At 42.8% G+C, this 26,863-nt stretch overlaps 1 protein-coding gene, 1 long non-coding RNA gene and 1 pseudogene across 2 annotated transcripts in view; 2 read left to right on the forward strand and 1 right to left on the reverse strand.

Moving 5' to 3' along the window:
- Positions 1-26,863, forward strand: part of LOC146197016 (uncharacterized) — a 64,297-nt gene that overhangs the window by 2,561 nt on the left and 34,873 nt on the right. The window contains exon 2 of the long non-coding RNA XR_014706159.1: positions 14,286-14,472. This is a non-coding gene — a long non-coding RNA (uncharacterized LOC146197016). The remainder of the gene's footprint in view (positions 1-14,285; positions 14,473-26,863) is intronic.
- LOC146197017 (small ribosomal subunit protein eS27 pseudogene) lies at positions 3,312-3,608 on the forward strand (annotated as a pseudogene).
- The window catches only part of LOC146197018 (uncharacterized), a 330,602-nt gene continuing 312,070 nt past the window's right edge, over positions 8,332-26,863 (reverse strand). The window contains exons 106-125 of the mRNA XM_084598725.1: positions 25,889-25,993; positions 25,114-25,242; positions 24,583-24,705; positions 23,738-23,821; positions 23,416-23,535; positions 21,194-21,301; positions 20,465-20,593; positions 19,511-19,729; positions 19,072-19,188; positions 18,831-18,938; positions 17,918-18,046; positions 17,395-17,517; positions 17,168-17,251; positions 15,642-15,761; positions 15,007-15,069; positions 14,143-14,446; positions 13,379-13,521; positions 12,581-12,819; positions 11,070-11,247; positions 8,332-10,336 (exon numbers count right to left, since the gene is read on the reverse strand). Coding sequence (XP_084454851.1) covers positions 10,071-10,336; positions 11,070-11,247; positions 12,581-12,819; positions 13,379-13,521; positions 14,143-14,446; positions 15,007-15,069; positions 15,642-15,761; positions 17,168-17,251; positions 17,395-17,517; positions 17,918-18,046; positions 18,831-18,938; positions 19,072-19,188; positions 19,511-19,729; positions 20,465-20,593; positions 21,194-21,301; positions 23,416-23,535; positions 23,738-23,821; positions 24,583-24,705; positions 25,114-25,242; positions 25,889-25,993 — 2,891 coding nt within the window. The 3' untranslated portion in view covers positions 8,332-10,070. The remainder of the gene's footprint in view (positions 10,337-11,069; positions 11,248-12,580; positions 12,820-13,378; positions 13,522-14,142; positions 14,447-15,006; positions 15,070-15,641; positions 15,762-17,167; positions 17,252-17,394; positions 17,518-17,917; positions 18,047-18,830; positions 18,939-19,071; positions 19,189-19,510; positions 19,730-20,464; positions 20,594-21,193; positions 21,302-23,415; positions 23,536-23,737; positions 23,822-24,582; positions 24,706-25,113; positions 25,243-25,888; positions 25,994-26,863) is intronic.

Here is a 26,863-nt window from a genome sequence, read left to right on the forward strand (position 1 = left end):
TGGAAATCAATATGCAGAAGACTAAGGTAATGTTCAACAGCCTCGGAAAGGAACAGCAGTTTACATTAGGTAGCGAAGCACTGGAAGTAGTAGGCGAATATATCTACTTAGGACAGGTAGTAACCGCAGATCCGGACCATGAAAAGGAAATAACAAGAAGAATAAGATTGGGATGGGGCGCATTTTGCAAGCACTCACAGATTATGACTAGCAGCTTACCGGTATCGCTAAAGAGGAAAGTATATAACAGTTGCATCTTACCTGTACTCACCTATGGGGCTGAAACGTGGAGGCTAACCAAGAGAGTTCTACTTAAGTTGAGGACAACTCAGAGGGCTATGGAACAAAAAATGGTAGGGGGTACATTAAGAGATAGGAAGCGTGCAGAGTGGGTCAGAGAAATAACTCAGGTTACCGACATTCTAGTGGAAATTAAGAAGAAATGGGCATGGGCAGGACATGTAGTGCGAAGAGAGGATTACCGATGGTCGCTTAGAGTAACAAACTGGATTCCAAGGGAAGGAAAGCGTAGCAGGGGGCGGCAGAGAGTTAGGTGGGCGGGCGAGGTTAAGAAGTTCGCAGGGGTCAAGTGGATGCAGCTAGCACAGAACCGGGTTAAGTGGAGAAATATGGGAGAGGCCTTCGTCCTGCAGTGGATACAGTCAGGCTGATGATGATGATAATTCTCAGCACCACCGGGCCTCGCTTACTTTAATGCCTTGGGCATCTGCTACCAACAGGCCACCACCACCCCCGACAGCACTCTCACCAGTTGTCAAGGACTGCCTATAAATTGCACTCGTTTTCAGAAATGTGCTCTCCATCTATTACTCTGAACGAAGGAAAGTACAAGCCAAGAAACTGGGTTGCATCTGCAGCAAATTCCTACAGGCCCTCTACATTAACGCATCTCACTATCCCAGCCACAGAACTACCACTATCAGCATAATCGATCAAGTGCTAGATACGGTCATGACCGCAACCATCACAACCACCTCCATTCACCTTGGAAGCAGAGGAGGCAGCCACAGCACTATCACCATCTTCAGCTGCTCAACTAACACCATATATGGTGCCACATATTGAAGCTTCTGCAAGAGTGTAGTATTTCCGTATGCTACTAGATTCCTCAGACCTTAGGGCACCATCTCATCCAGTGTTGTACTGGTATGTAACTCTGGATATGAGTTCCTTCCTGGGAACCAGCTTACACACACTATCACATGTGCGAACACCACACAGGCACCAGGAGCTATTATAGACCGTAATCCTTCACTGAAGCCAGTACCAAACCAGCACGCAAGTCTACTGCAGCATCAATGCCTGGACAAGTAAAGATATCTACCACCAGACAAATAACTTACACAAAGCAGGCCATCTGGTGACTACAAATTATTACACACACTTGTATTTGAGCTTCGTGCACAAACTACACCTCACACAGCCTTGTAACGAATATCTCTTATGTCACACCGTGTACCCGGGTGTGCCAACTCAACCTGGCAGTTCTCGCTATCCCCAACCCCACCTTGCCCAACAGGAAGCCCAACTGTCTCGTTCGTAGCCAGATGATCAACACAAGCTGGTATGCCAGGCCAGGTTTGTGACAGTCACTGCAGAAGGCCAGAAATGAGGGCCCTTGCTTTGGAATAGGGCAAACCTTTCACTACATGAAGTGTCGCCCAACGTCATCCACCAACATTACAATTTACAAGGTGACAGATTTTCTCTCTGCCTGTGGTCATCCAGTGGCGACCACTCTTGACATTGTGGTGCAAGTTGTCAGTATGAACTTTTGGAATGTCCTGACAATATCCTTATCCCTAGCAAGTTGTCCCGACTGCATTTTGAGTGTGGCATGATCAAAAATCTCTCATAATGATGTCTGTTCATGGTAGGACAACATGAAGATGTCCTTAGTTTGTTCATGGTAGGACAACATGAAGATGAAAATTTCTTATGCATCCTACAATTCCAAATCAATGCCAACTTTATTTCGTGTATGCAGCTCTTAATACACAAAAACTGCAGGTTTAAATATTTTAAAAATAATACATGTATCAGCCTTGCCTCGGAAACACATTCTTGTTGGTATATTTAAGATATGTTAGCTTTTCAACCAGTTATGCGCTGTGTGTTTCTAACTGGGTTAGACGGTCACGTTCGATTTTCGATTTTGGGCCACAGTGGATTGGTTTACTAGCACTGTTGTCTCTATGACAGTTGCCACCAAGGTAGCAGAAGTCCAGAGAGAGCTACAACCATTGCCGCTTAAAATTGCTACATGAGAACAACCAACTAACGACAAAAATATCGATTGAACTAGTTTGTCTTGCCAAGTGTGCCAACTTTGTACAATTTTTTTCCAAGATCCAGCTGAAAACAAGGGTAAAAAAAAAAATTTCCTCCACTTAAAGGGCCTCTGAAACTACTTGTGGTAATATCGTAATGCAAGAAATCTATAGAGGTGGTTCTTGTGAGTATTCGAGTCAAATTTAATTGTTTTGCATGGAGCCTATAATTTACAGATCATTTTTGAAAAGTCTTCGCGACCACTTGCAACTGATGGGGCGATATGTCCTCGATGACTCCCCGAATTTTTGTCTGTTTTATGCTATAAATAGTCACTTGGCATACAATCGTGAGCTACCAAATTACATTCAAAGCCACCCTATATAGGTATGAAGCCCCATTTTAACCAAGGCATGCAAAAGTGCCTACGTGGCCTAATGGTAACATGTCCGTCGCGGGGATCCAAAGGTCCTGGCTTCGATTCCAATCTCCCGCCATGTCGGCCATGTTGTTTGGTCTCAAGGCATTGCACAACCTGCCAACTAACTAATCACTAACCAGCCACGTCATATGCCATCTCGTAGCCAGAGGCATGCTCATTGCTTTTCTCTCAAGCCGACAACTCAATCCGGATTTTCACTCTTGCATTAAAAAGTCGTCTCAATGACCTTGTGAATAACACACAAAGTATTTAAGCAAATCATAACACAGGATCCCTGCCTCAGATTGGCACCTTACATCCTAAAAGAGGCCTGAAAGGTCCTCTGGAGCAAGTTTTAAGATTTATTGGGGCTGGATAACAGGACCAGATGACTTGTTGAGGATTAATATATGCTATGTACTCAAAAATGCATCCTCTAGAAGTCCTGATAATGTTCTTGTATTTTTTTTTTTTTTTACTCCAAATTACTCCAGTTGTGTGCCTTCTCTAGGTGCAGATCTTGAGCAGGCGACCACAGAAAGGGGTTCAGTAAAACAACCTTCATTACATGACGTCTCAAGGCTGCTGAGAATCCGTGCGTACTCGAGTCGGCAATCATGCCTCTCGCTAAGGACTTGCTGAATCCCTCGCCAGAGGAAGAGCGCAGGAAGTGCAAGCTAAAACGATTGGTCCAGCAACCAAAGTCGGTCTTCATGGATGTCAAGTGTCCCTGTTGCTACAAAATCACTAGTGTTCAGTCACGCCCAGACAGTCTTGCTGTGTGGGATGCTCCACAGTGCTTTGCCAGCCAACGGGAGGTCGGGCTAGACTAACTGAAGGATGCTCATTCAGGGAAAAGAAGCACTGAGGCCTGGTGCATGGCTGTAAAAAAAAAAAAAAAAAAAAAAAAGACTATTAGCAGAGAGAAGCACATGCAGTTGCTGTGTTGGCCTTCAGGTCTGTGCTATTCAGCTACCTTGGAATCTTTGTGAGGTTCAGTCGCTGGTTAATAATTAGTTCACAGGAAAGGAAAGGTGCAGTATGTGTCACACTTGTTCTGTGAACACCTGAACCACACCAGAAGAGAAGGGAGGAAGGTGGGAGTGAAAGTGGAAAGAGAGAAAGGAGCCGTAGTGGCGGACTAGGGAGTAATTTCTTTCAACCACCTAGGGAACTTTGTGCTGGCATTTCTCCTCCATCAAAAGGGAAATGTGGTTTGTGGGGTTTAACGATTTCGACCACCTGGGGTTCTTTAACATGCATTGAGTGCATTGACATCGCGAAGCACACGGGCGCCTTGCTTTTCGCCTCCATCGAAAAGTGGCTGCCGAGGCCGGGATTCGACCCCCCTTCCTTGGGAACAGTAGTCGAGCGAAATGGTGCTATGCTATGGGATGTCAGCACTGAAGGTCCTCAGGTAGTCGAATTACTCCGTAGCCCTCCACTATGGCTCGTTCAGGTGTCCACAGAAACAAGTGTGACAGATACTGCGCCTTTCCCTTCCTGCGAACCAAATATATGCATGGCGGGGCTGAGTAGTTAGTTGCATTGAAGAACGTTTGGAGGACACTTATGTCCTACCTGGCTGCAATGTGACCCCACTAATGGCTCCCATCTGTAGCTCTCCTTACAGGTCCCAGCCCACATACATGCACTTTGCTGCTTGCTTATTAATCCCTTAATTTGTGTCTCTACTGTATCACACATGCTGATTAGTATATGGTCATAAGCTGCCACATTATGAAATGATGATGAAATGAGCACATTAGTTATCAATAAGCAAGCATATTTATTATACATGACTGTTTCATGAAATTTTTAAATGCTTACTCCAGTTGCTATTTGTCTACATTTTGTGTATTTTCATACGTCAAAAGACTGGACTTATATGGCGTGGTAATGACATTATCCCTAAACAAGAATGTTGTAAGGTTAATCTCTTCAGGCATTTTAAGTCTGGCAGTGTTAATATTTGTTATGCTGTGTTTTAAAGTTCAGAAATATATTGCTAGCATTCCACTGCCAAGGATTGGCCGTTGTAAAGTTAAAACTCCTTATGATCCATTAAAATGATACTAATATTTTTATGATTACAAGAGTTCTTTTACAATCGTACGAGATTTCAACCTGAAGTATATGCCAGTGATGCATTGCGTGTGAAGGGCAAAGTGAGGCTGACATTGCAGACCGTCAGAAATCTGGGTGACTGCATAAACAGACTTTTGACAGCACTTGCTTGGAGCAAGTAGCATAAAGTAATGTGTGACCGTTTTTTCTGCGGCAGGATAACAGTATCACTGCAGTTGGATACAGCTCGAGAAAGAAAAAGCAAATTTCCTTCGAAGGAGGCCCTCTTGATGTTGACCGATTTTCCTGACACGCCTGACAGGTATGGTGAATACCTTTTCATCAGCCACACCCTATGGCATCAGAGTGAATAATCGCCCACAAGGGGATTTTTCATCACATCATTAGAATTTGTTCACGCCAGAGCCTTCTTTCGAGGAGCATTCGCTGTTTTGCTCTCGCGTTGTTTTGAACCTTAGTCTTTGCGACCGATGCAATTAAGGCATGCCTGTTGCTCTTCACACATTTTATTTTGGCTGCATGTGGGACAGGAGACAGGATTTCGCGTTCTGGCACGAGATACGAGCTTCCAATACTACTTTTTTGTAGACATGCGGTATGATGAGTCAGTTTTTTATTAGCTTTTTTATGTACACTGTAAATAAATCTCACCCTTAAAGGTGCATTTCACATCTACAACTCACACCTTCCAGGAAGCTCCAAAAAAAGGGGGAATCGAGTTACTGATGCACCTTTTTAATGGGTGCAGTGCTGCTTGCTGCATCCAATAAAAGCGTACGTCAGTACCACAAGGCACCCTTTCTGAAGGGTGTAAGTTGTAGACGCAAAAAGGGTGCAGGTTTTTTACAGTGTACAGTTGAAACTCAATTTAACGAAGTTGTGGGGAGCTGTAAATTATTTCGTTATGTTGGGAATTTCGTTAAATCGAGTGAGGCATTTCTTTGTCCTGTAATTTGGTACATTCGATCATAAGGTGCGGCGGTACCCAAAAAGCTACCGCGGCATCATACTTGCAAAGCCTTAATGCTCCCAAAATGAAATATGGCCAGCAAAAATTACCGGCGCCGTTAGCGCACCAAAAACAAAAATTGTTACTCACCAAGAAGAGCCCGAGAGGACGACAAATTTACTTTCCAGCAATCAAGTCAGTAATCTTTGCCTGTGGGCGCTTTGCGAGCAATGACCGCACCAATTTCTCATAGGTCTAAAGTGCTCCGTATAGCACTGTAGGTCTAACAAGCTGAGCTTGAGAGAAGCATGCACTCAAAGGCGCGGGGAAATATCCGCAGAAGCACAATGGCAAACGGATCACACGAAGCATGCCACAAAAAAAAAAAGCACCGAACAGCAACACCGCCCCTTGGATTGTGACAGAAGATTTTTTCACTGCTGTCACCATCTGGTGAATTCAACTGAACACTACAATTCTTGTTTTGCGCCGTGCAGTTTCAAAAAAGCGGGACGGAGGTGTCCCGCGCTGTTACCGTGGGCTCACAATCAATAAATTCTGGGGATGCCCTCTACAAATTATACTAAAAATAGTCTCTTTCCACCTTCATTTTTCGTAAAAATGTTCGTTAAATAGGGGCAGATCACGAAATGATTTCATTATTTCGAGTTAGTCAAAGCATTGGATCCTATGGGCGTCTGACAGGGAATTACAATATCCTCGTTAAATCGAGTTTTGACTGTATTGAGGGCCCTGAGCCACTTTTCGTGTCCGTTATAAGAAATGTCTTGAAAACTGTTGGACATTTTACAATTCGTGTCTTTCAGAATGAATGCTTTCTAAATGCGTTGCAAGTGAAAAGGAACCAAGTGCAACATTTTCGGTTTTTCAGTTTTTCTCTGCTCGTTTTTATTTTTCTGCACTCCCTTGACTGCTAACTCCATCAGCATTGCCTTGAAGATGAATCTGCTTGCCCAGTGCTGTGGTCTTTGTATCATTACTATCGTGTTATGATTTGGCAGAGGAACTGCTACTTTTCTGCTTTTCTTCTATGTGCTTGACTACGTGACTAAGCAAGCATTTTTTTGGCCGCGCAGTGTACCAGTTGCATATAACTCACTAAACTCAAAAGGTGATTTAGGCCTTTTTTAAGATAGGTTATATATACAAAAGATTTTACAGAGCTTTAACATTGTAAAATGCTTTGTTATATCCCGCAGCATTCACATCTACATCACTTATGCTGTCGTGTGTTATACAAACACAATAGTGTTAAATATCGAATTCAGTAACATTATGAGCTGTCTCAAGTTTTAGCCTTATATTACTACTACAGTAACTTGAGTCTACAATCAATTTCAAACATGCCACCACCCTCGACAATGTTTATCACAGGGTTCAAGAAATGTCAGCAGCAAGTCATAATAAAAATTATGTGCTTTATTGCAGGAAGTGAAAATACAAAGATCAAGGGCAAAACAGCAAATGTTTTAAGGCATGTATAAAAAATGGCATTTTCATCAAAGTAAAGTTGCTCTGTTAATAAAACTAATAAAAAAAGGAGAAACTGGCTGCAGTGCCTTTTTCAAGCAACTGCTGCATACTAGCATTCAGGCAGTGTGTTAGAGTTCAATAACAGAGGGAAAAGAAAAACAAATTTTTTCGAGAACACTGGACACAACACTAGTGTTGCAGAAACATACACAAAACAATTACGCATGAGAATATTGCTTAGAGACAAAGCGCATACCTCCACAGTCTTTAGCAAAAAGGTGGTATTGCACCTTTAGTTTTTACTGATAATTGCAAGAATGAGCTACACATGAAACCTGATAAACACATATGCACCAAAATGATGCTAAGGTCCTATCAAATTTGGATTAAAAAGCGAGTTTTGGCACGGCAACAAAAGAAAAAGACTTGTGGAAAGATGTGCTTTGACTCTCAGCCTTTGACTTGTACATCATGACACGTCACCGGTAACTTTGCCACAGTATACAAACAAAAAATAGCTGCCAAAGAACGGGACCAGTCCCAGTTCCTTTCATGTCTTTGTTCATATATCGTGTGGCCGAGTCACCACAATTGCTTTCAAACGAAAAAAAAGAAAGTGAAAGCTGGCAGTTGTGGAGTTTGTATCGAAAAAAAAAAAAAACTGTGGTTAGAACAGTAGCGGGAATACAGGAGATGAGAAACATTTCAAGAAAAAAAGGCACAGGATTCCTTTATCACAGCAAAATAGCATTTATTCTATGATGCTCCTTCGCTTTGTTCACCGTTTTGTATGTGTGTGTGTGCGTTTGATACAAGGAGGAGGGAAAACAAATGGACATAGAGAAAGCACGACCAAGGTCTTTCTAAGGAACAGTAGTTGTTGTTTGTTGTTAATATCCTCAAATAGTATTTAAATAAACACACAATACAATTTACACACACACACATGGCAAAAAAAAGTAGACACACATAGTGGCAATTATAACAAACAGACAGGCTGAGTCAAATGTGGCTTGAGTCCCCTGGCAGAACAACCAGCCAACGACACATGAAAATTAAGTGTTTAAGTAGCGAGCAGTGGCAAAAAAAAAAAAAAAAATCTTGGGTGCCTCAGTTTTATTTGTAATGCAGGAGTCATTGCACACAGTTTTATTACAAGCTAATGAAATGCACTGTGCCTGTTGCATAATAGTGGATGCTACAAAGGTGATCAAGAAGCACTCATTCCATATAGCGGTTCATCTCGGAGCACACTGTGAAAAGCGTGGAATGGAATGTGCGGTAAGTACACAGTAGATTATGTACAACCCAAACAGTTACTATGTACTGTTGCATTAAGTTATGCAAGCTTGACAACGTACTTGGCAACAGATTGCCCACTGAACTTGCCACTCCTTGCAAACCTGTGATACGTTGGCATGGTTTCACTCGTGAGGTTTATGGGGATACAAACCACATTCGAAAAGCCGGCACCACAAGAGAAGCACGCAACACGTGAAAGTGTCACCCTGTCCCCAGAATACACTCGAAACAAGGAAGCACCATCTCCATTATTTTTCTTTTATCCAACCTGAATGACACAGGGTTTCCGAGTAACTCAGCTTCACGAACTCATGCTCACATCCTGTCGGACCACAAGAGGGAGAGACCAGAGCATCTGTCCCCGCAATAACTCTGCGAGGGTTACTTTGAGGGACAAACCTAAAGAAGAAAAACTATAGGAAACTAAGCGGTTCAGCCTGTTTGCCTGTGGCAAGCTTTGCAAGCGGGTTCTGCCGATCCCTACCGAGACAAAGGCAGAGACTTCTGAACCACTGTGGCCGCAAAGTTCCAAAAAACGCACACTAATGTTTTCTACAAGATGTCCAGCACCTTATAATTGATATCTGCAAACACAAAGGGCCCGTTAAAGCTGCCTGCCTGCCCTCTGACTGTAGGGGACAAAAAATAAAGGGAGAGCGCAGAAGCAGAGATGTTTGGCACATCAGTGAACCCGATGCAGATGAGGCTACAGCCGCCGGCATGCACCGCATCCTCCAGATATATAAGATGCACGCACACAAAACACACGCACCCCGCAAAACTGAGTTACTCGAGAAGTCATGTCAGCAGGCACCACCACACACCTGGTCTCGTTTATGGGCAGGAAAGAGACCGGTGTCGCTGCCACAGTGATAATCATCAACATCGCACAACATACAAAACCTAGAGTCCATCCCTGCACACGGGTTGTTTTGTTTTCACTGTTGTTCCCGGTAGCTGCCTAAATCCACAAGAGCGAGGGACGCAGTTCCCTGCTTTCCGTCATGGTGTGGAGGATTGGGGAGACGTCCACCACGACCAGTCCTGCTGCCAAACCTGACGTCACAGAGACATGCACTAGCGTGTTATTTTTCCTCTTCCTTTTTTTTTCCCCAGGGAAAGAGGGGGGGTCCTGCCCTGCCTTGGGTGAATCCCACCTCAAAGATGCTGTGTGTGCCTCACTGAGGAAGAAGCACAGTCTGGCTGTCACTGGTGCAATGCTGTGCTCTTGTGACAGCACCGGTGACGAAACTGTAAAATGGTCGGTGACTGGCAGCGAACACAGCGGTAGCAATGCCCGATGTGAAACGTGTACGTGCTGCTCTTGTAGCCAAAGGCATTGCAGCAGCTAGCAGGTCGGCGCTGCAGTCGGTCATGACGTAGAAATGGGTTGGGTGTATTGGATGGGGTTTGTGAGGAATGACTTGGGTTGGTGGGGGGGCGGAGGCAGAGGGGCTTATAGTTTACTTGCTTGCTTCTCTTCTGCAGGCAGGCCCTCTCTCAACAGAGAGCCCCCAGATGGGCCTACCTCAGGCTAGGCGGCACTGAGGACTGGTAGTAGTCGGGCGACGGTTCCGCCACAGGCTCGGGCGTTGTGTACAGTGGGTTGGGGAAGTCTGGTGGGTGTGGCAGTGGACCCTCAACCTTTGCCCGCCGCCGGTACGCCATGAGCCAGCAGGAGATGGCGACTGCCACAGCGACCAGCGCCAGCAGTGTGGTGATCACCAGGGAGATGATAAGGCCGAGTTTGGGCAGGCAGACGCTGTCGATCTCCTCAATTTCTGGTCCCGCTGTTGAGTGCAGAGAGGACCAGAAAAAAACGAAGTTACAAAAAAGTGAGGTTCTCAGTATGCCTTCAGAAATTTTAAATTGCCACAGAATGATGAACCCCATAAATCGGCTTTCTCACATTGCATGGCTCCCTGCTCATGGCATCACTAGCTATGCATGTTAAGTTGTTCCATTACATAAAGATTGTGAACTACACCTATAACCTTCAATTTCAAAAGTTTGCTATTCCATTGTTTGTTTTGCATGCAGCGTTGAGGCAAAGCTTACTGGAGTGGGCTGGCGTAAGAGCAGCAGTGAATTAAAGCAATGAAGCACCAATTTTGAAGCAGATTTTTTTGGCCTCATCTGATCTAAATGCATGCTGATATCATTGATACCACTTGCATGTAGAAATTTAAACTGAAACAACACTAGAGAAGAAATTTTGTGACAATATGATTTACCAGACAAAAACAAATTTCACACAGTGACCTGTGCATAGCACCATCTCTTGCACACCATTCCAAACAAGAAGACCTTTGCAATAGTTTTTTTCTTATTTATATAATTCTATTTATACATTATTATTTAATTATATATTATGACACATTAATTAATTATATATTATTCTAATTATATTATTTTAATTGCACATTAATTTTTAAATCTTTTATTCACAACAATTTTATTGTAAATAACTTCAAAATTAAAAAAGATTTGCATCGAGGGTACTGCCTACATATTGCACCTCACCTTCAGCAGTGGGTGCCACCTGGCTCTCTTTCTTCTCAAAGGTGAGGATGGCATTTGATTGCACCATGATCTCTTCTCGAAGCTGCCCTTCTTGGAAGGAGGTGCCCAGCTGTAGGTCAGTGCCCGGCGCCTGACGCCGCCTTCTGCGGCCGAAGGCATCCACGCCATCGCAGTGCACCTAAAGAAATAACTACTGTTAGTCACCGTGAACAAAGTCCTTGGCTGCATAAAAGAATGACCACTTAGATAAGTACGCTGCAGCCTCCAAGAGTACTTATTGACTAGAGTTGAACAGACGAAGCTTTGTGTGAACAACAGCGCACTCCCTTTTATGATTCAGCATTCATCTTTGCGAGACTGACACGATTCACCGCTTCTAATGTGTAGCGTCAAGCCCTGATGCATATTTAGAAAGCGGCTACAAACTGGAAACTTGTCAAGATCATTAGCCGTAATTTACAAGTTTTTCTCGCTCCTTTCAGACCCAATACTATCACCGGAAGGTAATACGCTGCCTCCTGGCATCAAATCTTACTGCTTCATCAGTATTAATGAAAATCGATATCTTTCAATGAAAATTTCATTTTCAGTTACCAGGTTTTTAATTCTGCAACTAATAACATGTACTACATAATGTTTCATGACAAGTGTAATCCATCATAATACAAAAATTGGCTGTTAGTGTCGGTCAAAAGCCAAGGCAAAGACTCAGCAATATCCAGCAGTCATGCGTCACATAAACATTGTTATCGTGGAGTAGATTTGTAATAAGGGAGTAATTAACCATTGACATCCACCCAAGCACAGCCATACAGCTACAAAGGACAGTTATACAGCTTTCTCAGAAGCTTCGTAGTTAAGAAAAATTCGTGCTGGTCTGGGGGATCGAACCCGGGACCCTTTTAGGAGCAGTCACTTTACCGACTGAGCTAACCAGGACGGTCACCAAATCGGATGGTAGAGCAGTAGGGCACAGCCATACGCCGTATGGCTGCACGTGGGTGGATGTCAGTGATTAAGTTATCAAGTTTTATAAAATTGTAGAAGGTTACACTTCAGTGGAAGCTCTAAGATAAGTGGCATTTTGGATTTGAAGAGAATGTAAGAAGCACCATTTTAATAATATATAAAAGGAACACTACAGTTACAGACACAGCATTAATGTCCTAACTTGAGTGTCTGCTTCTTCATTCATAATTTTAACTATTAACGTCGTGCATGGATCTACCTGCCTAGTTCCTTGTAATATGGTTCTTTTGACTTCCATTTTTAATATTGTACTGTTTGTTCATTGTAGTCCAAGCACTGAGTACTTAATTAAATACAATGCTTCACATTTTTGCTAAAGCACTTCAACTAGCTCACCTGTCTTATCTGACTAAAATTTAGGACTTTGCTTCTGCAAAGATTGAAGAGAGATACTGTCACTTACTTGAACTATTTCACTTCAGTGGACAAGGCAGATATGACTGACATTGTGTTTACAATGGGTTATAGAGGCTAGAACTCACAGGCGGGCATGATCCAAAGCAGACTCGAATGTTGCACTGGAATCGGAGGTTGTTGCTGCTGGGGAACTTGAAGGCATTGAAACGTGCCATCAGCACTTTGTTCTCTGGATCGTACTCCCAGTTGTCAAAGATGGACCGGTCCGTTGCGCAGCCATTAGCATCTGTCACCTCGTACTGCGTCTCTTCTTCGTTGTCCATGGTCTTGGCAACGCAGCCGCGTGCAAAGCCACCATAGATTTCTGCAAGGCGAAAAAGTAACCAACAATACTTCAGCGTACACTTCAGAAAGTACACAAACTGTGTGCTACCCTGTACAATGGAAACAATACCTTTAAAGCTACCTTGTTTACATATTTGATGAGTCAGCCACAGATTCTGCATTTTGTTCCAACTTCCTCCGCCCACTGCACATCCACTGCAGTTATGCCCACTACAGGACAAAAGCCACACTCATTGACCTTCCATTGACCCTGTCATGTACCAATGTACCACATTGCCTGTCTCTGCCTGTCTCTGCTCTGTTTATTTTCCCTTGGGTACCACTCCATTACCTTGACTGGCCTTTAGTTATCTCTTCTGTTCACATTAATTTCTTCACTACTCAAAACATGTATACCTACTTGTGCACTGTGTGTACACTTGGGTAAATTAAGCTCCCTCTTGTTTCTTTATTTTTTTCCACACACTGATGTGAAAAACTGACATTACTCGTGGATGGCTTGAGTTAACTTGATTTGGCATTTCCCGCAAGCTTGAGTTAAATGTGAATGATAAGTTTAGATGAAAAGCTATGCATACCATGTGGTTGAACTGTGACCTTGAGCAACAGGTCGTCTCCAATCTCAGCGCTGCTCACTTCTTTTCCGTCCACAGTGCAAATTTGCATTTGGCATGTCGGCGGTGGGCCAGTGTTGGCAATTGTGCCGGATGTGGTGATCATGCTGCAAAAGTAAAAAAAGAAGGAAACAATGATGTAGTTGTGTATCCAGTGGCATTTAAGTTATTTCTTTTTTCTTTCTTATGTTGGTGACAAACGTTAATAGGTTTCAACAAATCCACCTTTTATGACAGCAGAACCATCCTGTATCGTAGTGTTTGTTGGTTTAAAACGTTTTCACTGCTTTCATTGTTAATCGCAGTGCTGGCAGTATGCACTGCTGCACTTATTTTGTTCTTGTTCTCTCGTTGGCGGTAGAAAGGACAGCTCAGGGAGATCTCACGTTATAGTCAACATCTATATCGTAACTACTACTAGCGTCAGCCTTATTCTTCTATTGAAACAGAAAAAGTCTTGCTTTGCTCTCACATGACAGTCTCATGTTATTTAGTAGTATCTTAGCAAGTGCAGCAAACTACGCACTTTTCCTATTCTACTATTCTATTACCAGCTCAGGGTTCCCGGAATAGGCCTTAACTAAACCCTGCGTGACTGCAAATATATGCTTGGGCTTGCGTGTCTGACCGTTTGTGTGAACCACAAAGTACATCGCTTGCTCGCTGTGCTATAACGAATTGAGTCCTGCCCAAATGAAGTAGCCGCTGCAGCATGGCGGGCAACATACCTGACGTTGAATCCCAGCGTCACCGTCTTCTCTCCAGTGTTGTAGACACACTTGATGTGATATGCACGGGCACGGTATGTGACCAGCTTGGGATGCTTCTGGATGACGAGCACAAAAGAGGCCTCTCCATTGATGTGCACCAGGCCGCAGGTGTTGAAGAGCACCTTGAAGTCGACTGTCTCGCGCTCGCTGCTGCTCACCAGGCGGCGACACTGGGCGTCCTGGCTGTGGCCCTTCACGTAGATGACACCGTTGAAGCTGTCCAGCTGGACCAACACCTGAACCCCATCTGCCAGGCACATCACTGAGGGGACCAAAGATACGTGTGTGGTCAGTACCATGTTTTAGGTTGCGCAGCACGTTTCAAGCAGTTCACCATTGTAACTGCATCCCCTTGTGGGACAGCGGGACATATATGTCCCACTTTTGCAGCAATGGATTCAGCAATAGTAGAAATGCATTTCTGACGGCCTTATACATCTACTTTGGTGAAGGTAGTTAACTGGCAGTTGTGCGGTAACCTAAGGCTAAACCACATTTGCACATTTAGTTTATGCCGGACCTGAATGCATGCTAGTTGCTGCTGTTCTAAGATCTTCAGAGAAAAAATAGAAGCAGTCATATTTTCAGAAAAAGTTGCACACGACAAAGCACCATGAGTCAATCAGCGCTACTACCAGTCACCGAACATTTGTTCGCTGCAATGTTCGCTGACAACACACTGATGAAATTTGGCAAGCTTGTTGTGAATGCTGCTGTGCAGTATCAACAAGTTTAACAAAAGTAGACAAACATGTATGTCAATACATATAAAGCCGATTTGTTTAGCCTATTAAAAATCTATATGAAATTTTTGAAGCATACCATCAAGGCCTCCCGGTGGAACATCTGGGCCAGGAGGCTCTGTCCTCGGAGGTGGAGGAACCTCTGCAAGGAGAAGAAAAGCTACTTTCTACAAGAACATCTGCACTATGTCCTTCACTGTCCAGCAAAGCCCAAATAAGACTTGCATACGTCTGAAGTGAAATGCATTTGTAGGAGTAGCTTAGCAGTAGGGAATGCCTTGAAGGCTTCAAAAACATCTATGCTTAGTCATAGATGTCAGCTTGCAGTGAGGTTCTCTACATGCTACCAAATGCTGTTGTAAGTGGTATGTTGCCAATGACATACACAGCAAATTTTTTTATAGCTAGCCAAACGCCAGTACTACGAAGTGAAACAGCAGTGATTTAAAAGTTGGCATCTTTAAAACGCAGTGCGTTATGGTAACAGCTCTTGCCACTCATTACAGCAAGACATGATTATCAGAAACTTACGGGATATTATTCATTCCATATTCACTTTAACACACATGATGCAACAGCAACACTAACTCAACTTTTGCATCAACTTTTGCATCTTAAGTAGTAAACAAAACGGTACCTAATGTTTGCAAACAACAATATGCACACAGTGTTAAAAATGTAAAAACAAAAATGACTCGAAGAAGCCACACGCACCTTTGTAGCATCCGTGGATCTTGTCATAGGGGTCGCCAATGAGGCCAGGAGGGCAGACGCATATGGCGACATGACTTGTGACAGTGCACAATGCGCTAGGGCCACAAACGTGGCAGGGTGCTGCAAATTCAGAGCAAACAGGCATGAACTGTCGTGACTGCCCAAACAACACATGTAGTTTTGGTTTATTTTGCTCTATGCAATATTCATAACGTGATCTAGCACAGACTAAGCCAAGTCACTGTCCCCTCTGCTTCATCGGGTTTTCATCGTATGCCCAAGCATTTAGCTATCTACTAGTACAACACATGCGGTTCTACTTTCGCTTATTGTTTGGGCAAACTCAAGGAGAAAGTTTTAAAGACTCATCATTATAAATTTTTTTTCTCTAAAACATTAGAGCTTTTTTCGGTGATACAAAATATTTAGTTTTCCTCATTCAGTTTCATATTTTAAGTATTACTATTTGGATACATGTGCAAATATGCCAAGTTGCTAGAAAAGCTTCATTATGAGACAAATGATAAAAGCGGCATGTCACACTTCACAGCTTGTTATAGTGTATGCATAAATTTCGGGTCAACAGCTACAACTGCAGCATTCTCCTTTCTGCTTATGGCCTGAAATGTCACCAGTTATTCAACATTCACGCTAAACAATGGAAGAGCTGGAACAGAGCTCCATTCTGCAAAATTTTAAGATTTCTTGAGTGCTTTTTGGCTTCCTCAGGCACCTAAATTATTCAGTCCGCAGCCACCACCTTTCCATTACTGGGTTTACTTTGGGACTAACTGTGCTGTATTTGCTCATAACAGATTGTTTAAATATAAAGACATTCGTTAATATGGTGAACTTTACCCTCTTTCTGAAAGGCTTTAAACTTGCATACACTTATCGTTTGATTGCATCTTAGGGAAAAAGGTATACATCTTTGCTTTCCTTATATTTTTATCCCTGTTCTTTTGTCATTTGTCACTTAGCTTGTTGCAGGTTGTCACACATCTCCACATTTTGGACAAAATGCATAAAAAAATAGCTAAAGACCGTCAACTTCTGCTTGCACATATACTGACTGTTCTTCAAGGTGCTGAAAATTCAGACATCTTGACTATTAGACAGCGTCACAGACCTGCCTATGACATAGTAATTTAGTTATTGAATGGGTTTCTTTTCTTCAAACTGCTTGATTACTCAGAATGTTTTGCTGCTCCATAAAAATTCAAAGCTTTTGAGGGATCTGGCTTTAAGGCCTGAATCCATAAAAAATTGAGGCCTTAATTCTAATAATGGAATTAACTGACAAGTGTTTTTCAATCTTCTTTTCAAATTCATCAGAATGCCAAGCTTCCCTGACAGCTACACTTTACAGTATGAATATTTGTGATTCACAGCGGCAGGGTATGCTTAGAAAGAGATCTCCTACAGCAATACCCTTGCCTGTAACAGGCACTTTAAAACAGCAAGATGTTCTCATACGTCAGCGGTAACAATGCTTCACAAGAAATAAATACAGTTAGTATAATTACGTATGCATTGGCGAGTGTTGACATCACATTCCTTGTCCAGAGGGCAGTCGTCATTTGTCCGGCATTCCTCTTCAATGCGTTTGCCTTGAAAAAGAAAAAGAACGACATAAACTCGTTAAAATTCCCATTGAAAATCGGTTGCAAGCAAAGATTGTTAGTCTAATTTTAAAAAAAATATTAACTTAATTTTTTTTTTGTTTTAAAATGTTTCATTTGCAATTACTCACATCCACCAATGAAAGGATCGCCAACAGTGCCAGGGGGACAGACACAGTCGTAGCTTCCTGGCAGATTGACACACTTAGCGCCTGGTGCACATGGGTTGTGGATTGTAACGCATTCGTCAATATCTAAAAAGAAGAAATTATAAAATTAACATCAGTAAAAGGTGAAGGCACACAGCAGTACAGCATTTAAAACATTAATTTCTATCTACAGGCAATAAATTAAATAGGTTATCCCCTGTCCCAATCAAGAAAACCGGTTAGAGCTCACAAAAGCATAATTAGAACCAAATAGAATCCAGTTGTCTCAGATTGATGTTCATTTAGCTCCAGCAGTACTTTTGGAGGCTCCAGTCTGTTGTTTCTGGCTGGAATGCACGGCAAATTGGTTGCTTTTGTTGCGTTCCAGTTTTCTATGACAGCAAATTTTATCATTTAGTAAAGGATAATAATTAGTCTTCCATGGATGCCATTGCTACACATCACATTCAAGTGTACAAACTAGGGCAGAGGCTTGCTCACTCACCAACACAAACACCATTGGGTTGGAGCTCATAACCCCTTGGGCACACGCAGAAGCCTTCCTGTGGGCCGACATAGATGCAGTCTTCGTTCTGAGAGCACGGGTTGGTAGTCGTGCAGTTCCTACTTGTCACTGAGATAGCAAGGAAAAATAAACGGCGGTTAACATCTAACGCAGCACTTCTCTCGTCATCACCGAGTCCCTGAGAGCAGCTTATAAAGTATATGATATGGGTAACATTTTGTTTCCAGGCACAATTAACCAGACTAGAAATGTTGTGGTAACAGTAATATAAAAAAACTATCCTGTTGCGAAGAAAGAAAGTTGGAACAGCAGCAGGAATTTTCAAAAGTTATGGAGGATTTAATCTTCACTTATAATTGCGTAGGGCAATTCAGAACTCTTTTCTTTCTGGTGGTGCGAAATGAAGTATAAATTGCTGAATGAAAATTTGATATAAATGAAGTATAAAGAAGTTGTGGTCTCAAATATTTTTAAACTACGGAATTTAACACAGAGCTCAAAAGCAGCATCAGTGCCCTTGTCATTTATTTACTTTTTTTTTTTCAGGAGTACCATTTATAAAGATAGCCAAAGGAACCAACGTATCGGCAGCCAAAGCGTTGGCATTGGACATACAATGTATATAGCACGTTTTAAATATTTTTATGCTAAAAGCTTGTGGAATGACAGTAAGTGAAAATCTTCGCCACATTTATCAGCAACAACAGAAACTGCGAGCCAGCCTCGCAAGAGGGCTGCATAAATCACAGGGAACAGTGTCCCATTATTTGTATCTCACAATGACAGGAAACAGTGCCCTGTCACTAATGGTAGCAATTGTTTCAAAACTACTATCCAAAGCTGCATTTAAAGCAATCAAGAACAAAAAAAGAAACGAGCACGAGACACTTACCAATACAGTACTCTCCAACACGGTCATAGTTTGGAGGACACCCGCAAGTGCTGCTTGACAGACAGATGAGGTTCCCAGGGCAGTTGTAGTCCACTCCACAGATTTCCACTGGAGAAAAACACCGAATGAAATAAGGGCACTCGTATTTAGTACCTGTGAAAGCCTTTTATACCAGCCGGAAATACGGGCCTTAGTAAAAATCATGGCGACTCCTAAACGGAGAACAAACTTGTACACATACCTCGCACACAGCGAACAAGCGGGTTGCCAGTGTATCCCGGTGGACAGACGCAAACAGTCTTGTGGTTCTCGACCCGACACACCGCTTCGAATCCACAAGGATCATGGATGCAAGGATCTGCGATAACAGGAGCGCAGTAACATGTAGCATATTAAAATGTTGCTCGTTAGTTCCGTGCATTTTATTACGCTGCAGTAGTTTCAGTAGTTTTTGCCAGTTAGCAGGCGTCACAGTACTTTGACTACACAAACTAGAAAGCACACAGCTACAGAAAGCTCACGAATAAAGAAGCAATAAATATTGTGTTACGTAACTTTAATTTGGGTTGTGACCATGATTCGTAATGTCGTCCAAGTTAGTACATGTCAGCACCTAGCTGATGGTTGCATCAGCATGACCAAGAATATGTAGTACTACGTATACGCGCAACGGAACTTACCGTAGCAGTCCTGCTTGCCGAGATCACAGGCCTCGTGCACGGCGCAGTCATCATCTGTTGTGCAGATGGGCTTTGGCGGCTCCTTGGGCAAGCAGTCTCCTCTATACGGGTCACCATGGGTCAGCTCGGGACACTTACACTCATAGGTGCCTGGCAGATTGATGCAGCTCGCAGTCTTGGAGCACGGTGGTGGTGTCAGCTCTGTACACTCGTTAATGTCTGGTTGAGAGAGAGAGAGAAAAGGAATTGAAATAAAAGGACCCAATACATCAAGAAAAATGTGATGTTAGGATTGGGCAACGATAAGACCAAACAAGACAATCTCTTTGCCGTACGATGTAACTGAGGTGGAGAAGTAACAGTTCAACATTAATGTAGCACACCAGAAATGGCATGAAATAATGAGAATAGTCGCACATTCAAAAGCAAGGACAGATGATGTAACGTAACCCCTGCTTCACTGTACACAATATCATGACCTGTCTTGCACAGTTCTGTCCTTTTGGATGAGTTAAAATCCAAAGCAGAGGCGCATCCTAGTGCTGCAAAGCAGTTTTTTACTACAAGATCGTTCACAAGTCTTTTCATCACTAGTTTTCGTTAGCTGTAATCAGATCCCAATAAAAGTTCTCAATACCCTCAACAAAAAGACTCCTCCTCAAACAAGAAGATGCTCTGAAAATGACTGATCATTTTAACTGCTTTAAAAGGCATAGCATTGCATAGCATACATTGAATAGATCTTTCATAAGTTAAAAAGATACGCAAGTATAAAAGAAACTTTGATTACATGCTTTACATGATTTCACAACAAGCATATGCAAGCATGGTACGGCTCAGTCACAACTTGTGATACGCTAAATAATGTCTCATACGAGGCTGATTATCAGCGACTGATGTTGATATGCGAGCGGTGATAATTGAGCACTGGCCAAAATGTACAGATCCACTCACCTCTGCAAACGCCATTGGGCAACAGCCTGTAGCCGCGGGGACACACACAAAAGCCTGTCTGTCTGCCAGTATAGACACACTCTTCGTTTGTTGAGCAAGGGTTCGTGGTCGAGCAGTTTCTGCTGGTGGCTGCAAAAGTAGCAAACACAGTTAGTGCTTGAAACATATCTGAACAGTTTTGACCAGGCAGTCGCCAAATTTTTCAGTTGTTCTGTCAGTTGTGTTGCTACAATCGAGTCTCTCTGCAGCTATTATGACAGCAAGAAAGGAATTTTATTTCCTGGCAGAGGTCATCATCCTCGCACCCACCATAAACAGTGAATGACGACACTAAGATGGATGAACATAGTTGGGAAGTATCTTGTCTCACGATGGGATAGCACAAAGGACAAGGAGAAAAGAAGCACTACACAACGTGCTCATTTGTGTTGTACTTTTTCTTGTGTGTGTCCTGACACTTTGTGCTACTTCCAGCATGAATCCAATCCAACTAGCCCAGCTTTCCGCCTCGCTTTTGTCACATACCGAAACAAAAAGTCAAAATTTCTTTCTCGTACATATATATCAAAAGTCTTAAGGAAGTTCTAGCTATGAAGCCAAATGGTAAAGATCAACTAACTTGGGACACTCATTATACACCGGAAGAATTTCAAAGAAACTTGAGATTTCATTACTTTCATATAAAGCTATGACAATGGCTGCCACAACTATGTGTCTGTCGTCACTTACCAATACAGAAATCGTATTTCCTCTGGAAAATTGGAGGGCAGCCGCAGTAGCCATTCTCCAAGCACAGCAGATTCCCAGGGCAATGGAATTCGTGTGGGCATCCAACCACTGGGCAGGAAAAGGTGGATGGTTACTTTCTTGTGACAACTTAGAAAAGGTTCACCCTGTAGATGCTGTCCAGCTGTACTTATGATCAAGCTACTTCAGGCTACCGGCAGCGAGATATATCTATGTCGATGTCATTACCCCTCAATACCTAATGCATTACCCTCAATACCTTCAATACCTAATGTCTAATACCTAATGCAGTCACGCAGCACACAATGTATAGAGGGCTCGCTATAGACAAGCGTCATGTTAGTAAACAAAGGTGGCGCTCCGATCGGCAGCGACAAGGGGTGTAGGCAAAAGCGCAGCGTGCCTACACTGCGCCAAGCGACGCTGCCTTCGAAACCAATTTGCGTGTGCGAATATCCTGAAACGTAAGCTTCGCTTGTGCGTAGAAATAGTTTGGTTTATGCTTGGAGAGTGGTTCAGCACGTTATCAGTCAATTACTGCTGGAACTACCTGGCAAAGAGCGCTGCATTGGCTTCCTTCTCCGTGGCCTCAACAGCGCGTAGCTACGGTACGTAGGCGACTGCTGTGAGTGATTAAGTTAAATAAAAACGAGAAAGCGCAATGTATAAGAGAGACTAATAGTGAACACTGTTAAACTCCCGGGCCTATTCCTGGCGCATGCAAGGAGGACGACAATATGAATGACTGAATTGTGTTTTTTATATGACCATCTCTTTTGACTGGCTTTCTGCTGCTTCAAGCAATTTCACACTAAAGAAATTATCGGCAACTATATATATAGTGAAAACGAAATCACATTTCTAGCTCTCTTCCAGCAACTTAAGTAATATAATTTCATATTTAATAAGAAGAACTCAATCGTTTAGTTCTTGTAACATATGCTCGCCTCTGCCAACTTGTTTTCGCCTGCTCGATAAAAAAGACGTTTGACGTCTGTCTTATCTTACAGACGTAGCCAAGATCATTCACAGGTTAATATGTACATGCCCGCAAGAATGCTCTCATTTTGTTCTCTTTGCTCTATAGGAGAGACGCATGAGTGCAGATGCAATGTTCCTTCACGATCGCTTGCATCGAAATTTGCGCGATCTGCTGAGCTTTTTTAATACACTTGGAAATTTTTTATTCAAATGCGCCTCATCTTATTCTACTGATTTTGTACCCCATAGCAGATTCCACTTTGGGACATTAACCTCCATGTACCCTATATACTTAAATATTCTACTCGATCAGAGCTAGGTTGTACGTGGATATTTAATTCGTTCGTCACGATCTTATAATGACCTCCAAAAATAAATTTAAAAAATATGAGAAATAACGCTGCGGGACATGTTTACTATAAAACCGGTGATGAAGATCGTTAACTCGCGAATGTAAAAGCAGAAAAAAAAAGCTGCTATACAAGTGCGTGCATATTTCGGCAATATCGCACTGAGTGACCGCTCAAGGTAATTGCATTTACCTTCGCAGAAGCTTTTGTGTCCTTTTCTGTGTGAACATATACCCGGGCAGTACTGCAGGTGAATGGAACTCACAGTGCGGCTTCCCCGCGGGGTCATATATGCACACGGAATATCGCGTCTAAACTTCTTGACTTGATAGTATATCAAAACGGGCACGAGCTGCAGGCATTTATTCTTGCACTATTCATTGTGCAGCCGAAAAGCAATCATGACAATTAAGGGTTGCAAACAAACTGATTTAATTTCAGCGCAGAAGTGCAACGCACGTTAGCCGCGAAGGCAATCCGTCACCGAAGAGTCTACTTGTCGCGCTCAATGCCGCTGTCCTTAGCTTTCATCTTAATCCGACCACAAGAAACATGTTAAAACAATTGCAATTTTATTTTTTGTGCCTCGAGGCGCAGTCAACCACACCACAGTTTGCAGAAATATTGGGAATTATGCCCGAAAACACGGCAAGCGCCGCGCATCCAATGCAGACGGCTCGCGCTTTTGCCTACACCACGAAAGTCACTACTGTCGCCAGCGCCGCCGCATCTCCACTAACGTCACGGGCTGATGCTTGTCTATAGAGTGTTCTACAGTACCTTGTGCTGATTGATTTAAACATTGCACTAATGGGAAGTAACACCATTCACAATGCTGTCCTACAAATGCAAAAAAAGAAAAGGGAGGCTCACGCTTGTAGCAGTAGTTGCGTGGATTGCCAGAGTACCCTGCGGGACATTCGCAAGTAGGCTTGTGGTTGACAGCTCGACACCGTGCATGTTCTCCGCAGGCACCAGACAGCAGGCATGGATCTATTCAAAAGAGAAAATAGACACAGTGCTATTGTATATACCAAGCCAAATAGAATGAACCGACATCAGGTGACTTAAACATTGCACAACCTGCTGGAGGTCTGAAAGGCCAAGGCTGCAGTAATCAAAACACTAAACATATCGCTGTAGGTTTACGTCCCTTACTACAAAGAAAGTAGCTGTACTGCAAGCGGGCACTCACCGTAACATTTCAGCATGGAAATGTCGCAAGCCTTGTTGTTTGGACAGTCATTGTCGTGCGTGCATTCTCCCTTTGGTGGCTCACCTAACAAGGGGAAAAGAAAGGAAGGTATGAAAGTCGCTCAAACTTATTTCATAGCGATGCATTTAAAGTCAAAAGGCAATTTTTTTTCTTACACAGTGCTTCTGCATGAAAAGCCTTTCTATGAACTGCTGGTTACTGGTGAGTTTATATTGTATATAGTACAGACAGCAGATTAACAACAAATAGAAAATCGATGGTTTCGTCTCCATCAACATGGCACCAAATAGAATGCGACGCAAAGACAGAATGAGGGTTCACTTATGTGATGCTAACCTGAAAGTCCACATGGGAAAGCTCATAGTCCACCTGATTCTTTAAGAAAGTTACCTGTTCATCAGTGTCGGTGACATGTACAACGGTGTTCCTAAAACACTTTTGTAAGTCACCTTTATGTTGTTGTTTTTTTTTCTTTGCTCAGTCGCTCGCTGTTCCTGTTCTCTGAACAATACAGTTTTGTGCATCACAAAAATAAACGATCGCCACTGGACAGCTCATTTTATGAAAGCGAAAGAATATGTAACCAAGAGCATTCTGTTTAATAGAACAGTAACAAAAAGACAATGCTCGAACGTGCGAACGCTAAGATCACCACATGTCGTGCTTCTAGCCTGCACTTGCATTCATTGGTGCACTGGCAGTATACTGGGCACGCAAGGAATGCATAAAAATGTACCAAAAAATAAAAAAGGTGGCACTGAAGTTATGTACCTAGGGGTCACTTTGATGTACCCTATAGGAAGAAACAGCCAATGCGCACTCACATCCGGAATGGAACGGTTCCCCGGTGGTTCCCGGTGGGCACGTGCAGTGGTAGCTGCCCACGTTGTTGTAGCATTGGGCACCACGAGCGCAGGGGAATGGATGTTGCTCACACTCGTTGATGTCTGCAGCAGAAAGAAAAAGCGAGGAGAATGTGAGATGCATCTTTTTGACCTCACAGGAGTTCACAGAAGTATTAATTGTTCAATGCAGAAAACAAGCAGGGGCTTGTTTTCCAGAGGCCAGTAAGGCTCCGTCTGTTGAACTGCAAGCAGCAGCTTCTAATAAACATCTTGAGAGCGATACAGATTTTATTTATGGATTTACACTGAAGAGCTAGCTGCAGACAGAATGATTTTTGTCTTTTTTTATTTTTTTTCCAACATACTGATTCTATCCTGCGCTTCAAGCACAAACTGCATAAAGCCAGTTGTTTTACTGCCCCCCCCCCCCCCTAATTTTTGGCAGATAATCCTTATTGCTTTAGTCAGTTCGCAGTGTAATTTCACAGCTGTAGGATGTGGTGCACTTACCTCTGCACACTCCGTTCGGCAGGAGGGCAAATCCTTTGGGGCAGACACAGAAACCTGCGTAGCTGCCTTCGTACACGCACTCCTGATGCTCAGGACAAGGGTTGGTTGTGGAGCAGTTCACGCTTGTCACTGCAAGGACAAGGAAAGCAACGGATGAATATTACAAATCTTCAAATGACGTAATAATAACGAGTAGGCCAAGGCAAAGGACCCACTGAAGTGGAAGGTGAATTTCGCAGTAGGCTAGCAAAAGGCATACAACTAACCAAAGCATCATAACAATGTCAGCGCCACTGAATGCACGTCAAAGTGATGCACAGGACAAAGTTTAACGATGTTAACTATCAGGATGACCTATTACAACAATGCCAGTGCCATGGAACGCTTAATCATGCCACTGAATGCACGTCAAAGTGATGCACAGGACAAAGTTTAACAATGTTAACTATCAGGATGACCTATTACAACAATGCCAGTGCCATGGAACGCTTAATCATGGATACGTACTAGTGATGCTAATGTAGTTAATTATTACAACAATTAGGCCTAGCACAAAGCATTACATGTAAAATATTTCACAGTAATTATCCAAGCAGTCGGCAACTAAAAACTAAAAAAATTCTTCATTTAGAGCTTTGTGGTACAACTATAAAGTACAGCTTCTTTATTCACATTATTTTGCGCTGTGTTTTCCATTAATAGCACCAAACCAACTAGGCCTGGACCAAAGTCCTAATTTAAAGTGCAACGAAAGAGAAACAAGTGAGTGACTTACGGATGCAGAAATAGTTCTTCTGCCAGAAAGGTCGCGGACAACCGCACCGATCCCCAAGGCATTGCAGATTTCCAAGGCACTCTTGATAGTTGGCACAAGGTCGAGCTGGGGGAAAACAAATACCACACAATGAGACAAACAGAAGCCAGAAACAGTGATAAATATTTGTTTAAAGCTTTCATCTGGAATCCTCTGTTGTACTGCAGTGAAGAAAAATAAAAGCATCACTGTTGCCTGTGACAGTCAGCTTAGAAGGTTCTTTTTTTTTATGTGCTGGAATTTTAATGAAACACATTATATCCTCCTGGGTCTCTCTATCCTTTGTGCCAAATTTCACAGCCGGTCAGTGTTTTATTTTATTTATTTATACATGTACCTACAGCGTCTGTTGAGGGAATTTTTGTAGGGGGGATACAGTATAAAAGCATACATCGTGATGCAGATGACAACTTGATTTTATTTTAGTGTCTAATGAATTTTAAGCTATCTTGGTTTGTTGCCTTGGTTCAATTTCTATTGGCACTAGAAGAGGGCAAGTACGGGCTGGTTGGTACTTGTTTAAGAAGGGAATAAAACAGCGCGAAGCAAGACTGGACACGTGAAGGACACAGTGCACGTGTCTCTCCTTCACTTGTCCAGTCTTGCTTCGCGCTGTTTTATTCCCTTCTTCTGCGGACACCTTTACATGTGTGATGGCATGACTTACACGCCCATCAGTATTTTCTTTCTGTGTCTGTCAAAAAAATTTTTTTTCAGCTTGTTTTTGGTAATTTCAAATAATCAGTGATTGAGGCTATCATTTGCACTTCCCGGTTTAGTCATTTGATGTGCACATGGGAGGTTTTGAAATGTGAAACCATAATTGGGTTGAAACCCAGTTTCAGTTTCCTGGCTTTTGCTGTTTTATGTTTTCTTTAAGGTAGCGAGGTGCTATAGTCTACAGCAACTCAAAATGTTCGAAGATCCTTGAGAGTT

Source organism: Amblyomma maculatum, chromosome 3 (genome assembly GCF_055883805.1).
Source record: "Amblyomma maculatum isolate TAMU_Amacu chromosome 3, ASM5588380v1, whole genome shotgun sequence".
In the NCBI taxonomy this organism is placed as follows: Eukaryota; Metazoa; Arthropoda; class Arachnida; order Ixodida; family Ixodidae; genus Amblyomma; species Amblyomma maculatum.